At 40.7% G+C, this 23,019-nt stretch overlaps 1 protein-coding gene across 1 annotated transcript in view; it reads right to left on the minus strand.

Moving 5' to 3' along the window:
* Positions 1 to 23,019, minus strand: part of LOC111145837 (sushi, von Willebrand factor type A, EGF and pentraxin domain containing 1) — a 209,004-nt gene that overhangs the window by 28,027 nt on the left and 157,958 nt on the right. Inside the window, exons 38-41 of the mRNA XM_022501101.1 lie at positions 12,410 to 13,082; positions 7,844 to 10,635; positions 4,713 to 4,938; positions 1,872 to 2,027 (exon numbers count right to left, since the gene is read on the minus strand). Coding sequence (XP_022356809.1) covers positions 1,872 to 2,027; positions 4,713 to 4,938; positions 7,844 to 10,635; positions 12,410 to 13,082 — 3,847 coding nt within the window. The remainder of the gene's footprint in view (positions 1 to 1,871; positions 2,028 to 4,712; positions 4,939 to 7,843; positions 10,636 to 12,409; positions 13,083 to 23,019) is intronic.

Genomic DNA, 23,019 nt, shown 5'->3' on the forward strand with positions numbered 1-23,019 from the left:
AAGAAACAAATGAACAAAGGGGAAAACAGAGAGACAGAGAGAGAGAGAGAGAGAGAGAGAGAGAGAGAGAAACTAACCAAGAAAGAGACTCTTAACTATAGATAACAAACTGACAGTTACCAGAGGGGAGGTGGGTGGAGGGATGGGTTACATAGGTGATGGGGGTTAAGGGGGGGCACTCATCATGATGATCATTGGGTGATTAAAAAACAACAACAGGGGCACCTGGGTGGCTCAGTGGGTTAAAGCCTCTGCCTTCGGCTCAGGTCATGATCCCAGGGTCCTGGGATCCAGCCCCACATGAGGCTCTCTGCTCAGCAGGGAGCCTCCTCCTTCCTCTCTCTGTCTGCCTCTCTGCCTACTTGTGATATCTCTGTGTCAAATAAATAAATTTTTAAAAATTAAATAAAAAATAAAAAACAACAAAAATTAAAAAAAGAAAATCAACTGCAGCCTTCCCACCAAGTAAATAGGGAGACACAGGTTTTGTTGACAGGGTTTTTTTTTGTTTGTTTGTTTTTGTTTTAAAGATTTTATTTATTTATTTGACAGACAGAGATCACAAGTAGGCAGAGAGGCAGACAGAGAGAGAGAGAGGAGAAAGCAGGCTCCCTGCTGAGCAGAGAGGCTGATGTGGGGCTCGATCCCAGGACCCTGGGATCATGACCTGAGCCGAAGGCAGAGGCTTTAACCCACTGAGCCACCCAGGTGCCCCATTGACAGGGTTTTAATATTACAAACCAGGAGTGGTCTTGAGACATAACTTGGTATTTGGTCAGAACTGCTCTGAGGATTTTCAGGCCACACTTGCCATATGGCAACCTGGCATTTCAACCAAGAATCCTCCAAAGTATTTAAACGCATTGTTTGAGGAAGTCTTAGTTTGCATACCTGAATCCCTATGGTCACCTCACCACAGTGACAGATGGACTGCCCTGTTACACAGTAGGATTAACAGGAGGTCAAAATACAGGTTTAAATGGCCAACTAAAGTAACAGTATCAGCCTTGTGGCTGGTATTCCAGCTTCCTCTTCTTTCTCATGGCCTTGATTTTTTGAATTTGAGATTTTTTTTTTAATTTTATTTTTCCCGTGTTCCAAGATTCATTGTTTATGTACCACACCCAGTGCTCCACACAATTGGTGCCCATCTTAATACCCACCACCAGGCTCACCCAACCCCCCACCCCTCTCCCTTCCAAAACCTTCAGTTTGTTTCTCAGAGTCCACAGTCTGTCATGCTTCATCTCCCACTCTGATTTCCCCAATTTCCCTTTTCCTTTCCTTCTCTTAATGTCCTCCATGTTATTCCTTATGCTCCATAAGGAAGTGAAACCATAGGATAATTGACTTTCTCTGCTTGACTTAATTCACTCAACAAAATCTCCAGTCCCATCCATGTTGTTCTAAAAGTTGGGTATTCATCCTTTCTGATGGCTGTGTAATATTCCATTGTATGTATGAACCATGTCTTCTTTATCCACTTGTTCGTTGAAGGGCATCTTGGCTCGTTCCACAGTTTGGCGATTGTGGCCATTGCTACTGTGAACATTGGGGTACATATGGCCCTTCTTTTCACTAGATCTGTATCTTGGGAGATTCCTCAAAAAATTAAAATAGAGCTGCCCTATAACCTTGCAATTGCACTACTGGGTATTTACCCCAAAGATACAGATGTAGAGACTTGCTTTGTTTTTTAAAATTGTAAGTTACTTTAAATATTTCTTGGAAAGTGTTAGGATATATGGTAACAAAGTATAAAAAGTCTTTTAAGATCAAAATCAGTGAAACAAATTGGTGTTGATACTAAAAATGTTCCCAAGTATATTGGAAAAACAAATTAATTCTAGTTAATCAATGTATTCACTTACCTCTAATTCATAGCCAGGTTCACACTGATAAATAATTGTGCTTCCAAAGCTGTATTTACTGCCAAACACAAAGCCATGTTCTGGACTTTCAGGTTTCCCACAAGAGACTGGGCTGCAGGATTCATCAGAAAACGGTGGCTTCCAGGTGCCATCAAGCTAAATAACAAATGACAGATGAGAAGTTACATTTAGGAGTTAATACATATGAATGAAGAAACTTGCAAATATGGGCATAGAAGAATAATCCCCAATATGATGGTCCAAAGAACCTAGAATTTGGTTCTACTTCTGCCGTGTATTATCTGTGGCCTTAAAAACACACATTAAATATTAGATGGGGTTCCTAGTTATTGCTGAACAATCTTAGACATTCTCAAACACATAAAACAAGCATTTTCTTCCTAATAGAATCCTTGGAAAATCAAGAACACCAAGAAGTATGTTTTCATTACAATGAAGGAGGACTGGAAAGTTGACACAAATACTCCACGACCGACACCAATGCGTTCTTACATTACACTTCACTTCCCTCCTCCCAACCCCCCCCAACCAGAGTTAACTTCTTTCAGCATCTTTCTATTTGGGTGAAAGTAAGGCATACCCAGATGTTTCCCTCTTGGAGACTATTATCCTTTTGTTAATATTTTTCTGTTTCCTTTGAGAAAATACTGCATGAGCTGGATAACAGTCTAAGACAGGACAATTATTCCACATATGAGGCAGAATTAATTTTACATGTGTGTCTGCCTCATAACTAAGCATTTCTCTAGTGTCAGAAATTTAAGTTGTATTTAATTTTTCAGTACTGTGAATAATGCTTCAATAAACATATCTTTCTGCATAAATTATACTGGGCATTACCATTAACTTTAAAAAACTATGTAGTATTGGTTTCTTTTGATATATCTGGGATCTGTTTTGGCACATTTTAATGTTTCCTTGTAATGTTAGTTCACTATATCAGAATAATTTGTTTACTAATGATTCCTTTCTCCATGGACTGTGATGATTCCTTTATCAGGATGTACTTTTGGTTTATTTCTTCCATTCCACTCATTTTCCTGTCTGCTGAATCTACACATCACACTGATAGGACCTTTGTAATTCTGTAATATGTCCTAATCTCGGGAAGGGCTGGATCTCCTTCATTCTTCAAAATTCACATTGATCTTCTCATCCATTTATTTGTTCTATGAAGTACAGAATCATTTAGTTGTATCAAAATAAAATATTTCTAGGCACTGAACATAGTTATGGACAATTTCTACATTTAAACACTTAGAAAGGGTCTAGTCTACTTTTCAGACCAAAATTCAACCCAAGGCTCAGTTGTGTGAGGGTAAGGTGTCATATCTTATGTGGAGAAAGTAATGAGGGTTGTCAAAAATAAATTACTGACTCCAAAAACAACAACAAAAAAACCCCCACAGATCGAGCCCCACATCGGGCTCTCTGCTCAGCGGGAAGTCCGCTTCCCCCTCTCTCTCTGCCTGCTTCTCTGCCTGCCTCTCTGCCTACTTGTGATCTCTCTCTCTGTCAAATAAATATTTAAAAAAAAAAAAACCACAAAACATAGTCACCAATACATCAGGGTTCTATAGGGCACATGGAGAAGCACCCAGTTATCCACATACCCAACCTGGAAAAACTCTGGGAAAGCACTGAATTAATTCCCTAAGCATGGTGGGACAAACTTCTTGAAATCTTATTTCAAACAGCTCAGGGTCTGTGAAAAAGTTGCCCCTCAGATTGCTTCAGTGCTAAATCTAGAAGGGACCATCTGGAAAGATACCAATTTTGAGAGCGCGGTAACTGACAGTCATCTGACCTGCTTCCTGCGATGTTTCTGTTTTTAGTTTTGGTAGCAATGAATCATTGAGTATGCATGATTTATAAATAGAAAACTGGGAAGACTTTGACATAGTTCTTGAGTCCCTAACTAAATGTCTGCATGTGCTAGATGCTTTACAAACATTCAATAATTTAATCCTTCCAATTACAGATTTACAAATAAAGGGGGTGGGGGGAACAGGTCATCAGAGAACCTGTTAATATCTGAGCTGGAATTGAAAGGAATGTTGAAGGCAAAGTCATTTCTTTACCATGCAGCATGTGCCGGCTTTCACCTCCTCACTCCCCCAACTCTAGCAATGGAAGAACATACTAATAACTCATTTTATTTTTCTTTCTCTGGTTTATCTTACAGAAGCTAGGAGAAGGGGATGTGCTAGGGATAGCTGCTCTCTATGGTGCTGGTCTAGGCATTTCCCCCATTTACTCCCTAGTTTCTCATTCTGACCATACAAGACACATATTACTAGACACATTTTTTCAAGTAAGGAAACTGAAGCTCAGACATTTTAAGTGACTTTCTCAAAGTCACACAAGTAGTAGGTAGCAGAGATAGGATTTGACTCTAAGTTGCTGTCTGTTTCTGCAACCTCTGGTTTTTCCACTAAAACTGCAAACAGTTGGTATCAGTCAGGGCTCATCTCCCACACAAGGACACTCTTTACCACATTTATGTGTAGACTTGTGGTTAATTTTCCATAAATATTTTGTTACAGATATCTTAACATTTTATTTCACTTTGGCACTTTTCACCTACTCCTGGCATGTTCATAGTTTAAAAACGGAGCTATTGAAAAGAAAGATATGTTTTAAAATATTTCTACCACAAAGCTCCTCGAATTCTTGACACAGCTGGAAACTTGACTTCTTTTTTTTCCTTTTCAGGATAGCAAGATACTGCTGTTGACACACACACACACACACACACACACACACATTTAATATATATAAATGAGGTACAGGTACACGTTCTAGGACAGAGAATCTTACCTGACACGTTGATATGTTAACTCCCTCAGAGATATACCCTTCTGCACATGACACAGAAATTTGCTTATTCACACTGAAATCATCCCCATGAACACGTATATGTGTTATATTTGCTGGAAGCGGGCATTTTTTAGGGCTGCAGGAGATTTTCTCAGGAAACCAATGACCATCTTTCTGACAGGTGAATGTGTCTACATCGGTATCCATCACATACCCTTCCAGACATCTGCAATGGAAAAAGCAAAATAAGCACCCTAAAGAGAGTACAATACCGTTGGTGACTTCTTGGGGTTAAGATGCTGTTACAAAGCTCAGTAGACGTTTTATGTGATGTACTGAAACCGATTTGAATGTCAAGGGAATGGGACTGCCAAGCTAAAAGGCCGACAGAACAATGACAAGCCGATCAGTCCTTTGCTGTCCACCTTAAGGATGAGCCAAACCTAAAGCTGATTTAAATGTTGCTGACGTTATTTACCCTTGTTGTGGACAGTATCAACGTTGAATTCACCTTTATTCTGAAAAGACCTAACAGTTCAAAACATTCTAGACAAAGCACAACGTAGACTCAGATACTAGTTAAGAATATAAGTAATATTTACTGACAATCTACTTTGTGCCAAGCACTGTTCTAAGTCCTTTACATAGGGTATTTCTTTTTTTTTAAAAATTTTTTAATTTATTTTCAGCATAACAGTATTCATTGTTTTTGCACCACAGCCAATGCTCCATGCAATCCGTGCCCTCTACAATACCCACCACCTGGTTCCCCCATCTTCCCACCCCCCACCCCTTCAAAACCCTCAGATTGTTTTTCAGAGTCCATAGTCTCTCATGGTTCACCTCCCCTTCCAATTTCCCTCAACTCCCTTCTCCTCTCCATCTCCGCTTATCTTCCATGCTATTTGTTATGCTCCACAAATCAGTGAAACCATATGATAATTGACTCTCTCTGCTTGACTTATTTCACTCAGCATAATCTCTTCCAGTCCTGTCCATGTTGCTACAAAAGTTGGGTATTCATCCTTTCTGATGGAGGCATAATACTCCATAGTGTATATGGACCACATCTTCCTTATCCATTCGTCCGTTGAAGGGCATCTTGGTTCTTTCCACAGTTTGGCGACCGTGGCCATTGCTGCTATAAACATTGGGGTACAGATGGCCCTTCTTTTCACTACATCTGTATCTTTGGGGTAAATACCCAGTAGTGCAATGGCAGGGTCATAGGGAAGCTCTATTTTTAATTTCTTGAGGAATCTCCACACTGTTCTCCAAAGTGGCTGCACCAACTTGCATTCCCACCAACAGTGTAAGAGGGTTCCCCTTTCTCCACATCCCCTCCAACACATGTTGTTTCCTGTCTTGCTAATTGTGGCCATTCTAAGTGGTGTAAGGTGGTATCTCAATGTAGTTTTAATTTGAATCTCCCTGATGGCTAGGGTATTTCTTTTAATCCTGAGTAGTCGATATTATTATGTAATAACAGTACTGGTGTTCAAACTCCAATCAGCCTGGCTCCACAGTACCCTATGATTTATAAAATTTGGATTTTTTATTCAGCAAATGTTTACATAGCACTTATTAAATTCTAGTCACTGTTCTAAGTGCCCTACAAATATGAATCCATTTAATTCTCATGACAACCCTATGAGTAGGTATGATTATCTTCACTCCCATTTGGCAGATGGTGAAACTGACATCAGAGACACTAAACTTCCCCAGGAAGTGACAGAGCTGAGATTCCGACCTAGGGATTCTGGTTCTCAAATCCATGCTTTCACTACTATGCTACACTGCCTTTTAAATTAAACCATTTAGCTAATTAACATTTATTAGGTGGATATATTTTTTTTTAATTTCACAAATCACCAGGTTAGACAGGAGTCACAGGTTTTGCAAACTTGTAATCTGTTTACTACATGTAAATGTCTGAAACATAATCAACATATGACAAGGCATAACAAATGGGGGGGGCTCTTGAGAAGCAGGTGATACTGTGATTTCTCAAGGTAGCTCACACATCAACATCTGAAGACAAAATTGAAAATGTTTTTCAAAAACGAGCGATAATTTTTGTTTTTCTCCTCTGTGCACGATCAACTACTCTTCAGCTTTCTTACCATTGATGATACTCCCTTGGGTCTCCTCCTTACTGCAATTAGGAGAGAAAAAAGGTAGGGCTAAAATGTCCACAACAGACATGTTTAAGAAGAGTGACTGAATTATTAAAATCTTAGAATCCAATATATAAAGGATAATCCATAACTCCTTCACAGACATGAATAAAATCTAAATTGATTTAGAGGGTTGAGCTATCTTATGGGCATTTATTCCAATAAAAATTTAATTGCAAATTTATTCCATATTCTCTTAGTTCTTTGTAATAACGCATTATAGATAACATCACAGCAAAAAAAAAATCACTATTTGTGCATTAAATAGTTCAGTTTATTCAAATAGCATAGGTTGGAAGTCTACTTAATTTATCTTCCTATATAGGAGGGCCGGGGTGGCTCAGTGGGTTGGTTAAAGCCTCTGCCTTCAGCTCAGGTCATGACCTCAGGGTCCTGGGTCCTGGGCTCTCTGCTCAGCAGGGAGGCTGCTTTCCTTGCCTCTCTGCCTACTTGTGATCTCTGTCAAATAAATAATACATAAAACCTTTAAAAAAAAGATATCTTCCTATATATGCTGTTCAATGAAGGTATCTGCTTTTTGACCCGAATTATTCAGCTTTTGCCTTATTTCCCCAATATTTGCTTGTATGAATATAACCACAGAGTGATATCATAAACTTATCAGCATGATGTTTAGAAGAAAAAAGAGCCTGGTGCCTTAAGAGATACAAAAGCCAGCTAGAGAATCTCACTGTTTCATGAAGGTCAGCAGAATATGATATTCATGACAATTATACGAGGGACTATAAGCTGAAAATGTAGACTTTTATTTTTTGTAGCCAATGGATTTCTAAACAGTTATGAATAGAATAAGGCCAAGTGTGAAAAGCTTCAGTTTTTGGAGAGCAGTCCAGAGACGGTATTTTCCCAATTAGCTTAATTTTTGACCTAGTGCTTTTTATTTTACAATCCTCCTGTCTGCACCCTTTGAAGACTCTAGAGCCATGGACTTACCTGAGTTTCACTTTACTTTCAAAAGTGTGTGCCTCTCCAGTGGCCACTGCATTGGCGACAGATGGCGGAGGTCCACAGGACAAGGGCGCACAGACTGGATAAGGCTGGCTCCATGTCCCTTTCTCTGTACAAACCAGCTCCGAACTGCCTTGTATGACGTACCCAGATCTGCAGTTGTAAGTTACCACATTTTCCTCTGAAGAGCCGCTCTCACTGGTGAATGCATTTGGTATCGCTGGGAGAGAACCACAAGAAGCGTGCTCACAGTGTGGGAAGCCAGAGCTCCACTGGCCGTTGGCTTCACAGGTGATTTCAGAAATTCCATGGAGCTTGAAGCCTTTGAAGCACTGAATCTGGGCTGCCCTTCCGCAGCCAAAATCTGTCCCATTGACAGCTCCGTTCTGAATCACCGGCGTGGAACACCTGCAAGGCAGGCAGGAAGGCGGGCTGCCACTCCAGGAGCCATTGGAGAGACAACTTCTTGAAGGACTCCCATGGAGCTTATAACCAGGAAAGCACTGATACTGTATATGCCCCCCGTGATAAAAGGAGAAGCCATTAGAAACGCCATGGGGAAGATCTTCAGGAGGGCCACAGTTGACTGGTTTACAGAAAGGGAACTCTGCGTCCCAGTTGCCATCGGACTGACAGGTGAGTTTTGGAGCACCATGCAACATGTAGCCATCCTGACAGTGGAACGCCACTTCCTTTCCAAAGCCATAGTCCAGGCCATCCATCACTCCATTTGCCACCTGTGGTGGGGTGGCACATCTGACAGGCACACAGATGGGAGTGGTTCCACTCCAACTTCCATTGGCAAGACAAACACGACTCCTGGCTCCCTCAAGTAAGAACCCTACATTGCAAGTATATTCAACCTCTTTTTGAAATGTATGTTCATTTCCTTTCACTTGGCCATTGGCTGAGACTGGCGGTGACCCACAGTCTATGGGAACGCACGCTGGCTCATTCTCATCCCAATTTTTATTTTGTTGGCATGTTCTCCTCTCAGAGCCATTCAACACATACCCAGGATCACACTCATAGTATAACACACTCAGGTATGTGTAGTTGCTTCCTTTGATGGAGCCATTCATAATGGGATTTGGTGCTTTGCACGAAATGGCCTCACACCTTGGGGAAGCACCACTCCATTCTTTATTCTGTAGACAAAACCTCATGTCGGAGCCCAGCAGAACGTGTCCTGGCTTGCAGCTATACTGTACAGCATTGCCCATGGTCGTCTCTGCAAAATGCAAAAAGCCATTTTCAGGAGCAACGGGCAAGTCACATTCAATGGAAATGCAGGATGGTGCACTGCCATTCCAAGTGCCATCTTCCTGGCATATCAGCATACGGCTCCCTAGAAGTTCATATCCTGGATTACAGGTGTATGAAACAATGGTGCCATATAGAAAGCTTGCAGAATGTGGAGTAGGAGATCCTTTGGTGCTTTCCCCAGCTTTAGCCCCTGCTGTCAGATGGTAAGGAGGGTGAGGAGTCACATATGGAACTTCCATCATATCTTCTTCTTCTACAAAAGATTCCTGACCATCTTTGACCTTAGTACATTCTCCAAAATCAATATGAGGCGGGAGACCACAGTCTATGGGTACACATGTTGGTATGAAGCTTGACCATCCTGACTCTTCACAGGTCTGCATGGCATGACCAGCTACCTGGAACCCAGGTAAGCAGCTGTATATGATCATGGCCCCATAGCTGTAATCTGCACCTTCTACAAAACCATTTTCGATGGGTTGTGGGGGATTACAGTGGATGGCACTGCATGACGGGACACCCATATCCCAATCACCTGTCTCTAAACAAGTCAAGGATTTGGGACCTTCTAGCCTGAAGCCTCGGTCACAGGAGTATGTAATGGTTTGCCCGTAGTGCAGGTTTGTGTAAGAGAATTTGCCATTTGAAATCTCCTTGGGCATTGGGCACTCAATGGGTTTGCAGGTAGGTTTCCCCCCAAGCCAGTGACCATTTTCTCCACAAAGGATGGTAGTATTTCCCACCAACTCAAAGCCGGGCTTGCAGGTATAGAGAGCTGTGCTGAGATAGGCAAGACCTTGTACATCGATGATGCCATTGAGAATTTCCTCAGGGTGAGGACATTCCACAGGGATACATTCTGGCAGTGGAGAGCTCCAGGTACCATCAGCTTGGCAGGAGGTGGTAGGATCCCCTCTCAGGAAAAACCCATCCACGCAAGAATACTTGACAGTACTTCCAAAATGAAGAGCAGACGAAGGAGTGGGGACCCCAAAGGAAATGAGGGGAGGTGAGAGGCAAAGAACCATCTTACAAACAGGGAAAGAATCATTCCATCGCTGTGATGGCAGGCATTTCAGGACGGAGGGGCCCTGAAGGGCATGTCCTTCTTTACAAGAAAATATCACCACTCCTACTTCCGTAGCTGACTCCTTCAGGATGAGCTGGTTTTCCAAGAGGGGAGGCTCTGGGCACTTGGCAGGCACACACTTCTGGTTTGGCTTCTTACTCCATTTGCCAGATTTCTGGCATGTCCAGGAATTATCACCGATAAGCTCATAACCTTCATTACAGAAAAACTGAACCTTGGAGCCTACTTCAAAATTTTCTCCTTTCACGTAGCCATTCTGGATCGGGGGAGGTTTCCCACAGTTGAGAGGGATGCATGACAGAGGGGATTCACTGTGCCAGTGGCGATTGGCTTGGCAGACAAATATGGGACTTCCAACTGACTTATAGCCTGGATTACACCGATATCTCGCTTCACTCTCAAAGATCCTGCCAGTTGTATGCTGTGTAATACGGAGAAAACAATTAAGTCTAACATGTCTAATGAATAATTAACTAAAGACATTGAACAATACAAAAAAAATATACTGAAGTGCCTATGTTAAGACGAATCAGTTAAGACATAAGCAAATAAGGACTTAGTGCTTTTTTCATTAGGTCTGTTCTATTTTAGTAAGTGAAAAGGACAGGTCGAATTTGGTAATCCTTATTGCAGAAATGTTTACCATAGGGCTGAGTTATCATAAGTAAAAAACCAATAGTTTTAAATTGATGATTTGGTAGACTACTACTAAAAATGATAAATTACTTAGTAAGTTCAAAAAAATCTTGCTCACGAAAGCAATGCTGTAGTTTTGTTGCTTTAACTACAGAGAAGGAAGTATACACATACAACCTACATTTATTAGTTAATATTGTCAAAAAAAGCATATAAAATATTTTCATGGATATATTCCATAGAGTACAAAGTTTTGTGTTCATTATTAACATACTCTTAAAAACTGCTGCTCGAAAGATGGGAAATTAAAAAGCAATATCTTATCTTTTAAACAAAAAATTAATTTTCATGAACTCAAATTTAAATATATAAGGGGCTAATAACAGGTCATTTTTAGGCAGTACCACACATGAATTAGTCATGGAAACTTTAAAAGGAATATCATGGTAAAGCCTAGCTTGTATGCTATATAGTGAACTTCTTGTTCTAGTGGACATAATTTTTTTTTAAATGTCTTTCTTGGGTACACACATGGAAGCGCCATGCCATCATGGACCTAATCTGTGTTGTTAAATACCAGCTCTCCAGTGCTTACCTGGCACCTAGTAGGAGCTCCAGAGATATTTGCTAAATGAACAAATGAAGAAAGCCTCCTCATCTACATATACCCTCTTCCAGTGGATCTGGTACCTCAGAGCAGAGGTGTTAAACAGAAAGTGTTTAGAATATAAAGGAGAAAAGGTATGATGTATGTGTGGGTTTTTACATAATATTTAATTAGAATATTGTCTCTTTAAAATAGCCCTTGTGGGGTGTCTGGGTGGCTCAGTGGGTTAAAGCCTCTGCCTTCGGCTCAGGTCATGATCTCAGGGTCCTGGGATCGAGCCCCACATCGGGCTCTCTGCTCAGCAGGGAGCCTGATTCCCTCTCTCTCTCTGCCTGCCTCTCTGCCTACTTGTGATCTGTCAAATAAATAAATAAGATCTTAAAAAAATAAATAAAATAGTCCTTGATTTGGGGAAATAGATTAGGCACATATTAATGTGAAAGAAGAACAAGTGTGGATCTGAGAGAACTCTTTATGTCCTGATGAAACTACCTTTAAGTCTACTGAAAGAAAATTGTAATAACTGCATTATAGTGAACAGATGATTCACCCCATCTTTGGTCTAAAAATCAGAAATGATACCAGATTTCTCTAAGTTCCAAGAGACCTTGATTTCTATAAAATATACATTCACCTTAGAATACTTTCTTCTATAAAGGAAAACAATATTGTATTAAAATTGGTTTATTCTGCCTTCATAGTTAGGGCTAAGGTATTGCTACAAAGCACTTCAAATAGCACTTCTATATGCTAGCAGAAGTTAGAAAGCTCTATATTAAAAGGATCACTAATTTCTATCAACTTCCCTCCAATATTCACTACCTATAGGTCTAGCCACTTCTGTTTTTCAACAGTTAATCTGTCCAGTGTCCTGATTCTAATCCCAGGTTAGCCACAGGAGGCCGGTGATCAGTGATGAAAGCCATGGACCACTTGCTCATTTGTCTCTTACCTCGAGAAAGCCATTCTCAACCTTGGGTGGTTCATTGCAAGCCACAGGGTGGCAGGTGGGTGTGGGGCTACTCCACTGTCCTGTGGCCTCGCAGGTGCTCTTCTTCTCCCCTTTGATGTAGAACCCCTTGTTGCAGCTATAAGCCACCATGGCCCCAAAACTGTAGTTTGATCCACTTGCATAACCATTCATGATGCTCGGAGGCTCTCCACACCGCACAGGGATGCACTGGATGGACATGGGGGAAGGGTTCCACTGCCCACCTCTCAAACACTCAATCTTCGCCGAGGTGTTCAGTACAAAACCTTCTGTGCATTTAAAGCTCACAACGGATCCTGCTGCAAATTTTGCTTTGCTCACAGATTCTAAGATGCTATAAGAAACAGATGGGGGCTTTTCACAGAAATGAGCTATACAGCGGGGCATGGCCTGACCTTCTGGGGGAACCCACTTGCCCTGGGCATTGCAAAGGAGCTGGGAATTGTCTGCCAGGCTGTAACCATCTGAGCAATAGTAGAAGGCAATGTCTCCAAATAACCGATGGGCAGTCTCTGGAGAGGCATGTTCCACGTTGGGGGGCTCATCACAGGAGACAGCCAGACACTGCTGGTTACTTCCATTCCACTTGCCATTGGCCAGGCATTCAATGGTGTCAGGACCAGCCAGGGTATAGCTATGAGAAGGGAGGAAAGGAACAATAACTAAGCATAATATTCGAGAAAAGGTGTTTGTGCCTTTGTAATTCTGTTTTTAGTTTTTTATTCTTTGCAACAATGACCATTTTTAGTTGTTATTCTTTAAAATAATATTTATTAAGATGGAGGTATAAGTAGGAGAACTCTACAGGCTCGTCTCATTCCTCAAATACAACTAGAAAATTATCAAATCACTCTGAATACCCAAGAAGTTGACCTGAGGGGACAGAGCAAACTGTACAACTAGAGGGAGAGAAGAGGCCACAACAAGGAAGTGCAGAGACATGGTGTGGGGGAGAAATGGATGGTGGGTGCTGTGGAGGAGAGGGAGCCCTGGTCTCAAAGGTGAGAGAAAAAGGAATGCTCAGGGGAATTGACACAGAGAACACTTCCCCACAGCCATTCACTGGGGAAATGAGAGGGGCTGATTTTCATGAATTTTTGCAACCAGCAGGGCTTGAAGATTGAAGTTTTAAAGGTTGGTAGTCTTGGCTGGTAGGGAGAACTGAGGCACTGCCCTACTCCTTGAGAGAAGACAAGCAAGCAGCCTGGGATGGGGTGAGGGGTGGGTGGGCAGCCATTTTAGGAATGCCTAGGTCACATGGGGAGACTGTTTGCTCTTCTTAGAGAGCATCTGCGAGAGGTGGCATTTGCAGAGTTCTCTCTCAAAGGACAAAAGAGCTGGCGGTTGCTTTTCTCCCTCCCTCTCCTTCCCCACAACATAAACGCAGAGACACTTGCTGTTAACATCACAGCACCAACACTGGCTGCCTGACCTGCTTACACCAGGTCCCGATCCAAAACTCCTGTGCTCTTCTGGGACTGCTCTTCTTGGACAAATGTGCCTCAGTGCCAGCGTGGAGAGCCCCTTCCCCAGAAGACCAGCAGAAACCCCTCTCCATGCCTTGTCTCCCAGCCAGAGTTCTATGAGGCTTCAGTTCTAGTGGAAATAGTATTAGGTCTCATTTAACAAGCAGAGCAGAGCACACCTACTTAAAACTTGCCACAGGATCAAACCTTGCCCACTGCAGGCAAGGAGAACCTCTGCAGACAAGTGGCCTGAAGGAGAGAGCAGCCCAAACACAGTAGCAGAGGGCACACAGCACGCACCAGACACAATCCCTGAAGCATCAGGTCCTGGACACTATGTGACCACTTCTTCAAAAAGTCATTACTCTCAAAAGTAGGACACGTAACAGGTTTCTCTAACACACAGAAAAAGACAGAGACTTAGACAAAATGCCAAGATGGAGGAATTCATCCCGAATGAAGCAACAAGATAAGGTCACGGGTCAGATTTCTAATTGAAACAAATATAAGTAATATGCCTGATGGAAAAAAAGCAACAATCATAAGGATACTCACTGGGCTCGAGAGAAGAATGGAAGACTTCAGGGAGGCCCTTACCACAGAGATGAAAGAGGTAAAAAAAAACAATCTGTCAGAAATGAAAAATGTAATAACTGAGATTGGAAACAGACTGGATGTAATGAACACAAGGCTGGAAGAAGCTGAGGTACAAATTAGTGACATAGAAGATAAAATTATGGAAAACAAGGAAGCAGAATAAAAGAGAGAAAGAATTATGGATCATGAGAATAGACTTAGAGAACTCAGTGATGCCATCAAATGTAATTACATTCATGTCATAGGAGTTCCAGAAGAAGAAGAGAGAGAAAAGAGGGCAGGAAATTTGAGGAAATAATAGCTGAAAACTTCCCTAATCTGGGGAAGGAAACAGACATCCAGATCCAGGAGGCACAGACAACTCCCATCAAAATCAACAAAAGCAGGCCAACATCAAGACATATTGTAACTAAATTTGCAAAACATATAATAAAGAAAAAATCCTACAGCAGCAAGACAGAAATAGTCCCTAACGTACAAGGGAAGACATATAAGGCCAACTGCAGATCTCTCAACAGAAAGTTGACAAGCCAGTTTAAAAGAGTGGCATGACATTCAATGTGCTAAATGAGAAAACTCTACAGACAAGAATACTCTATCTAATGATAGCAAGTTTATTATTCAGAATAGAAAGAGAGATAAAGAGTTCCCAAGACAAACAAAAACTAAAGGAGTTTGTGCCCACTAAACCACCCATGCAAGAAATATTAAAGGGGGACCCTTTGAGTGGAAAGAAAAGACCAAAGGTGACAAAGACAAGAAAGGAACAGGGAAATTTTCCAAAACAATGACAAAATAAGTAATAAAATGACACTAAATACAGATCTATCAATAAATACTCTGAATGTAGGTGGATTAAATGCTCCAATCAAAAGATAGAATGACGGGGCGCCTGGATGGCTCAGTGGGTTAAGCCTCTGCCTTCGGCTCAGGTCATGATCTCAGGGTCCTGGGATCGAGCCCTGCATCGGGCTCTCTGCTCAGCAGGGAGCCTGCTTCCTCCTCTCTCTCTTTCTCTGCCTGCCTCTCTGCCTACTTGTGATCTCTCTCTGTCAAATAAATAAATAAAATCTTTTAAGATTTTATTAAAATCTTTTTAAGATTAAAAAAAAAAAAGACAGAATGTCAGAACAGATAAGAAAACAAGACCCATCTATATGCTGCCTACAAGACAGTCATTTCAGACCTAAAGACACCTAAAGATTGAAAGTGAGGGGATGGAGAAACAGTTGTCATTTATCATGCAAATGGATGTCAAAAGAAAGTCAGAGTAGCTACACTTATATCAGACAAACCATATTTTAAACCAAAGACTGTAGCAAGAGATGAAGGGCACTATATCATTATAAGGGGGATTTCCAATAAGAAGATCTAACAAATGTAAACATGGAAGCATCTAAATACATAAAACAGTTAATGACAAACATAAAGGAGCTAATTGATAATAATACAATAATTGTAGGGGACTTTAACACTCTACTTACATCAATGGACAGATCATCTAAACAGAAAATCAACAAGGAAACAATGACTTTGGATGACACACTGGAACAAATGGATTTAACAGATATAGTCAGAATATTCCATCCTAAACCAGCAGGATATTCTTTTTAAGGGCGCATGGAACATTTTCTAGAATAGATCACATATTAGGCCACAAAACAAGCCTCAACAAATTCAGAAAGATTGAAGTCATACCATGCATCTTTTCTGACCACCATGCTATAAAAATGGAAGCCAATCACAAGAAAAAAATCTGGGAAAACCACAAATCCACGGAGTTTAAACAACATGCTACCAGACAATGAATGTGGTCAACTAGAAAATAAAAGAAGAAATGAAAAAATACAGGGAAACAAATGAAAATGAAGACACATTGGTTCAAAAACTGCTGGATGCAGCAGAAGTGGTGGTCCTAAGAGGGAAGTTTCTAGCAGTACAGGACTACTCAAGAAGCAAGAAAAATCTCACATAAACAACCTAACCTTACACCTAAAGGATCTAGAAAAAGAACAAACAAAACCTAAAAACATCAGAAGGAAGGGGATAATAGAGACTAGAGCAGAACTAAATGATATAGAAACTAACAAAAACAGTAGAACAGATCAATGAAGCCATAAGCTGGTTCTTTGTAAAAATCAGTAAAGTTGATAACCCCCTAGCCAGACTTAGCAAAAAGAAATAAGAAAGGACTCAAATAAATAAAATCACAAATGAGAGAAGAGAATTAACAACCAACACCACAGAAATACAAATAATTATAAGAGAATACTATGAAAAACTATATGCCTACAAATTAGACAACCTGGAAGAAATGGTAAATTCCTAGAAACATATAAATTACCAACACTGAAATGGGAGGAAATAGAAAACTTGAACAGACAGATAATCAGCCAAGTAGATGAATCAATAATCCAAAAACTCCCAACAAACAAAAGTCCAGGACCAGATGGCTTCACAGGTGAATTCTACCAGACATTTAAAGAAGAATTAATACCTGTTCTTCTCTAACGATTCCAAAACATAGGAAAAGAAGGAAAACTTCCAAATTCATTCTATGAACCCAGCATTACCGTGATACCAAAACCAGACAGACTCCACAAAAAAAGAGAACTACAGGCCAATATCCCTGATGAACATGGATGCAAAAATTCTCAATAAAATACTAGGAAATTGAGTCCAACGGTACATTAAGAGAATCGTTCACCACAATCAATGGGAATTTATTCCTGGGCTGCAAGGGTGATTCAATATTCACAAATCAATCAATGTGATACAGCACATTAATAAAACAAAGGATAAGAAGCTGGAGGCATCACAATTCTAGACTTCAAGTTATATTACAAAGCTGTAGTCATGAAAACAGTATGGTCCTGGCCCAAAAATAGACACATAGGTCCATGGAACAGAACGGAAAACCGAAAACTTAAACCCATAATTATGTGGTTGATTAATCTTTCATGAAGCAAGAAAGAATACACAATGGAAAAATAGACAGTCTCCTCAGCAAAGGGCGTTGGGGAAACTGGAGAGCAACAGGCAAAAAAATGAAACTGGACCACCTCTTAAACGATACACAAAAATAAATTCACAATGCATTAAAGACCTAAATGGGAGATCTGAAACCATAAAATTCCTAGAAGAAAACATAGGCAGTGTTCTTTTTGACATCAGCCATAGTAACATTTTTCTAGGTAGGTCCCTTGGGCAAGAGAAACAAAAGCAAAAATAAACTATGGGGACTACATCAAAATAAAAAAAGTTTCTGCATAGTGAAGGAAACATCAGCAAAACTAAAAGGCAACCTATGAAATGGGAGAAGATATTTGCAAGTGGATATCCAATAAAGGGTTAGTATCCAAAATATGTAAAGAACTTACATGAATCAATATCCTCCAAAAAATAATTCAATTAAAAATGGGCAGAAGACATAAATAGACATTTTCCCAAAGAAGACAGGTAGATGGCCAGATACATGAAGAAAAGCTCAACATCACTCATCAACAGGGAAATACAAATCAAAACTACAATGAGATATCATCTCACACCTGTCAGAAGAGCTGAAACAAAGACCAAAACCAAAACAAAAAACAAAAGAAACAACAAGTATTGGTGAGTACGTGGAGAGTAAGGAACACTCTTACACTGTTGGTGGAAAGGCAAACTGGTACAGCCACTCTGGAATATAGTGTAGAGTTTCCTCAAAAAGTTAAAAATAGAACTACTCTATGATCCAGCAATTAGACTACTGTGTATTTATCCAATGGAATATTAATTTGAAGGGATACATTCACCCTGATATTTATAGCACCATTGTCAACAATAGCCAAATTACTGAAAGAGCCCAAATGTCTACAAACTGATGAAAGGATAAAGAAGATGTGGTGCATACATACATAGTGGAATATTACTCAGCCATTAAAAGGAGGGAAAGCTTGCTATTTGCAGTGACACGGATGGAACTAGAGTACTATGCTAAGTGAAATAAGTCAGAGAAAGACAAATACCGTACGATTTCATTCACATGTAGAATTTAAGAAGCAAAACAAATGAATACAGGGGAGGGGGAAAAAAAAGAGGAAAACCAAGAAACAGACCTTTAACTATAGAGAACAAATTGATGGTTACCAGAGGGGAGGTGGGTGGGGGATGGGTTGACTACACGATGGTGATTAAGGAGTGCACCTGTGATGAGCAGCAGGTGTTGTATGTAAATGTTAAATCATTAAATTCTACACCTGAAACTAAATTTACACTGTATGTTAACCGGAATTTAAATAAAAACTTGGAAAGAAAAGAAAATATTTACTGCTTGAATACTGAGCTTACTGATCAAATGAACTTCCTTCAAGAAATAGAAATACATCTTGGGGCACCTGGGTGGCTCAGTGGGTTAAGGCCTCTGCCTTCGGCTCAGGTCATGATCCCAGGGTCCTGGGATCGAGCCCCGTATCGGGCTCTCTGCTTGGCATCCTCTCTCTCTCTGCTTGCCTCTCTGCCTACTTGTGATCTCTGTCAAATAAATAAATAAAAAAAAATCTTAAAAAAAAAAAGAAATAGAAATACATCTTGATATTAAGAGTAATGCTTATTTAGGGGGAGGAGTCAAGATGGCGGAGAAGTAGCAGGCTGAGACTACTTCAGGTAGCGGGAGATCAGCTAGATAGCTTATCTAAAGATTGCAAACACCTACAAATCCAAAGGGAGATCGAAGAGAAGAAGAACAGCAACTCTAGAAACAGAAAATCAACCACTTTCTGAAAGGTAGGACGGGCGGAGAAGTGAATCCAAAGCGACGGGAAGATAGACCGCGGGGGGAGGGGCCGGCTCCCGGCAAGCGGCGGAGCAAAGGAGCACAAAATCGGGACTTTTAAAAGTCTGTTCCGCTGAGGGACATCGCTCCAGAGGCTTAACCGGGGTGAAGCCCAGGCGGGGTCAGTGTGGCCTCAGGTCCCGCAGGGTCACAGAAGGACCGGGGGTGTCTGAGTGTCGCAGAGCTTACAGGTATTAGAACAGGGAAGCCGGCTACAGAGACAGAGCCGAGGAGTAAGCTCTAAGCTCGGGGTTACCTTGAACCGGTCGCAGGCTCGGTCAGCTCGGAGCGCGGCTGGAGGCAGGGTGACGGGAGTAAATCGGCGCTGTTCTCTGAGGGCGCACTGAGGAGTGGGGCCCCGGGCTCTCGGCTCCTCCAGGCCAGAGACCGGGAGGCCGCCATCTTCATTCCCGCCCTCCGGAACTCTACGGAAAGCGCTCAGGGAACAAAAGCTCCCGAAAGCGAACCCGAGCGGATGACTCAGCCCGCCCCGGGGAAGGGCGGTGCAACTCCGCCCGGGGCAAAGACACTTGAGAATCACTACAACAGGCCCCTCCCCGAGAAGATCAACAAGAAGCCCAGCCAGGATCAAGTTCACCTACCAAGGAGTACAATACCAAGGAGAGCAGCGTAATTCCAAAGGAGGAGAAAGCAAAGCACGGAACTCATGGCTTTCTCCCCATGATTCTTTAGCCTTGCAGTTAATTTAATTTTTTTTCTTTTTCAATTTATTTTTCTTCTTCTGCTAAATTTTTTTAACTTTTACCCTTTTCTTTTTTAACGTTTTTTAACTAGTTTATCTAATATATATATATTTTTTTCCTTTTTATATTTTTTTCTTTATTGGTTTTCTTTTTTAATTGTTTCTTCCTTTTTTTTTTTTCTTCTTTTTTTTTTTTTTCTTTTTCTTCTTTCTGAACCTCTTTTTATCCCCTTTCTCCCCCTCACGATTTGGGATCTCTTCTGATTTGGCTAAAGCATATTTTCCTGGGGTTGTTGCCACCCTTTTAGTATTTTACTTGCTCCTTCATCTACTCTTATCTGGACAAAATGACAAGGCGGAAAAATTCACCACAAAAAAAAGAACAAGAGGCAGTACCAAAGGCTAGGGACCTAATCAATACAGACATTGGTAATATGTCAGATCTAGAGTTCAGAATGACGATTCTCAAGGTTCTAGCCGGGCTTGAAAAAGGCATGGAAGATATTAGAGAAACCCTCTCGGGAGATATAAAAGCCCTTTCTGGAGAAATAAAAGAACTAAAATCTAACCAAGTTGAAATAAAAAAAGCTATTAATGAGGTGCAATAAAAAATGGAGGCTCTCACTGCTAGGATAAATGAGGCAGAAGAAAGAATTAGCGATATAGAAGACCAAATGACAGAGAATAAAGAAGCTGAGCAAAAGAGGGACAAACAGCTACTGGACCATGAGGGGAGAATTCGAGAGATAAGTGACACCATAAGACGAAACAACATTAGAATAATTGGGATTCCAGAAGAAGAGGAAACAGAGAGGGGAGCAGAAGGTATATTGGAGAGAATTATTGGAGAGAATTTCCCCAATATGGCAAAGGGAACAAGCATCAAAATCCAGGAGATTCAGAGAACCCCCCTCAAAATCAATAAGAATAGGTCCACAGCCCGTCACCTAATAGTAAAATTTACAAGTCTTAGTGACAAAGAGAAGATCCTGAAAGCAGCCCGGGAAAAGAAGTCTGTAACATACAATGGTAAAAATATTAGATTGGCAGCAGACTTATCCACAGAGACCTGGCAGGCCAGAAAGAGCTGGCATGATATATTCAGAGTACTAAACGAGAAAAACATGCAGCCAAGAATACTATATCCAGCTAGGCTATCATTGAAAATAGAAGGAGAGATTAAAAGCTTCCAGGACAAACAAAAACTGAAAGAATTTGCAAATACCAAACCAGCTCTACAGGAAATATTGAAAGGGGTCCTCTAAGCAAAGAGAGACCCTAAAAGTAGTAGATCAGAAAGGAACAGAGACAATATACAATAACAGTCACCTTACAGGCAATACAATGGCACTAAATTCATATCTCTCAATACTTACCCTGAATGTTAATGGGCTAAATGCCCCAATCAAAAGACACAGGGTATCAGAATGGATAAAAAAACAAAACCCATCTATATGTTGCCTACAAGAAACTCATCTTAAACCTGAAGACACCTCCAGATTTAAAGTGAGGGGGTGGAAAAGAATTTACCATGCTAATGGACATCAGAGAAAAGCAGGAGTGGCAATCCTTATATCAGATCAATTAGATTTTAAGCCAAAGACTATAATAAGAGATGAGGAAGGACACTATATCATACTCAAAGGAACTGTCCAACAAGAAGATCTAACAATTTTAAATATCTATGCCCCTAACATGGGAGCAGCCAACTATATAAACCAATTAATAACAAAATCAAAGAAACACATCGACAATAATACAATAATAGTAGGGGACTTGAACACTCCCCTCACTGAAATGGACAGATCATCCAAGCAAAAGATCAACAAGGAAATCAAGGCCTTAAATGACACACTGGACCAGATGGACATCACAGATATATTCAGAACATTTCATCCCAAAGCAACAGAATACACATTCTTCTCTAGTGCACATGGAACATTCTCCAGAATAGATCATATTCTCGGTCCTAAATCAGGTCTCAACCGTTATCAAAAGATTGGAATCATTCCCTGCATATTTTCAGACCACAATGCTCTGAAGCTAGAACTCAATCACAAGAGGAAATTTGGAAAGAACCCAATTACATGGAGACTAAACAGCATCCTTCTAAAGAATGAATGGGTCAACCAGGAAATTAAAGAAGAGTTGAAAAAATTCATGGAAACAAATGATAATGAAAACACAACGGTTCAAAATCTGTGGGACACAACAAAGGCAGTCCTGAGAGGAAAATATATAGCGGTACAAGCCTTTCTCAAGAAACAAGAAAGGTCTCAGGTACACAACCTAACCCTACACCTAAAAGAGCTAGAGAAAGAACAAGAAAGAAACCCTAAACCCAGCAGGAGAAGAGAAATCATAAAGATCAGAGCAGAAATCAATGAAATAGAAACCAAAAAAACAATAGAACAAATCAACGAAACTAGGAGCTGGTTCTTTGAAAGAATTAATAAGATCGATAAACCCCTGGCCAGACTTATCAAAAAGAAAAGAGAAAGGACCCAAATAAATAAAATCATGAATGAAAGAGGAGAGATCACAACTAACACCAAAGAAATACAGACAATTATAAGAACATACTATGAGCAACTCTACACCAACAAATTTGACAATCTGGAAGAAATGGATGCATTCCTAGAGACATATAAACTACCACAACTGAACCAGGAAGAAATAGAAAGCCTGAACAGACCCATAACCAGTAAGGAGATTGAAACAGTCATCAAAAATCTCCAAACAAAAGCCCAGGGCCAGATGGCTTCCCGGGGGAATTCTACCAAACATTTAAAGAAGAACTAATTCCTATTCTCCTGAAACTGTTCCAAAAAATAGAAATGGAAGGAAAACTTCCAAACTCATTTTATGAGGCCAGCATCACCTTGATCCCAAAACCAGACAAGGATCCCATCAAAAAAGAGAACTACAGACCAATATCCTTGATGAACACAGATGCAAAAATTGTCGCCAAAATACTAGCCAATAGGATTCT

This window comes from Enhydra lutris, unplaced genomic scaffold (assembly GCF_002288905.1).
Source record: "Enhydra lutris kenyoni isolate GAN:26980312 unplaced genomic scaffold, ASM228890v2 scaffoldscaffold13, whole genome shotgun sequence".
Classification (NCBI taxonomy): domain Eukaryota; kingdom Metazoa; phylum Chordata; class Mammalia; order Carnivora; family Mustelidae; genus Enhydra; species Enhydra lutris.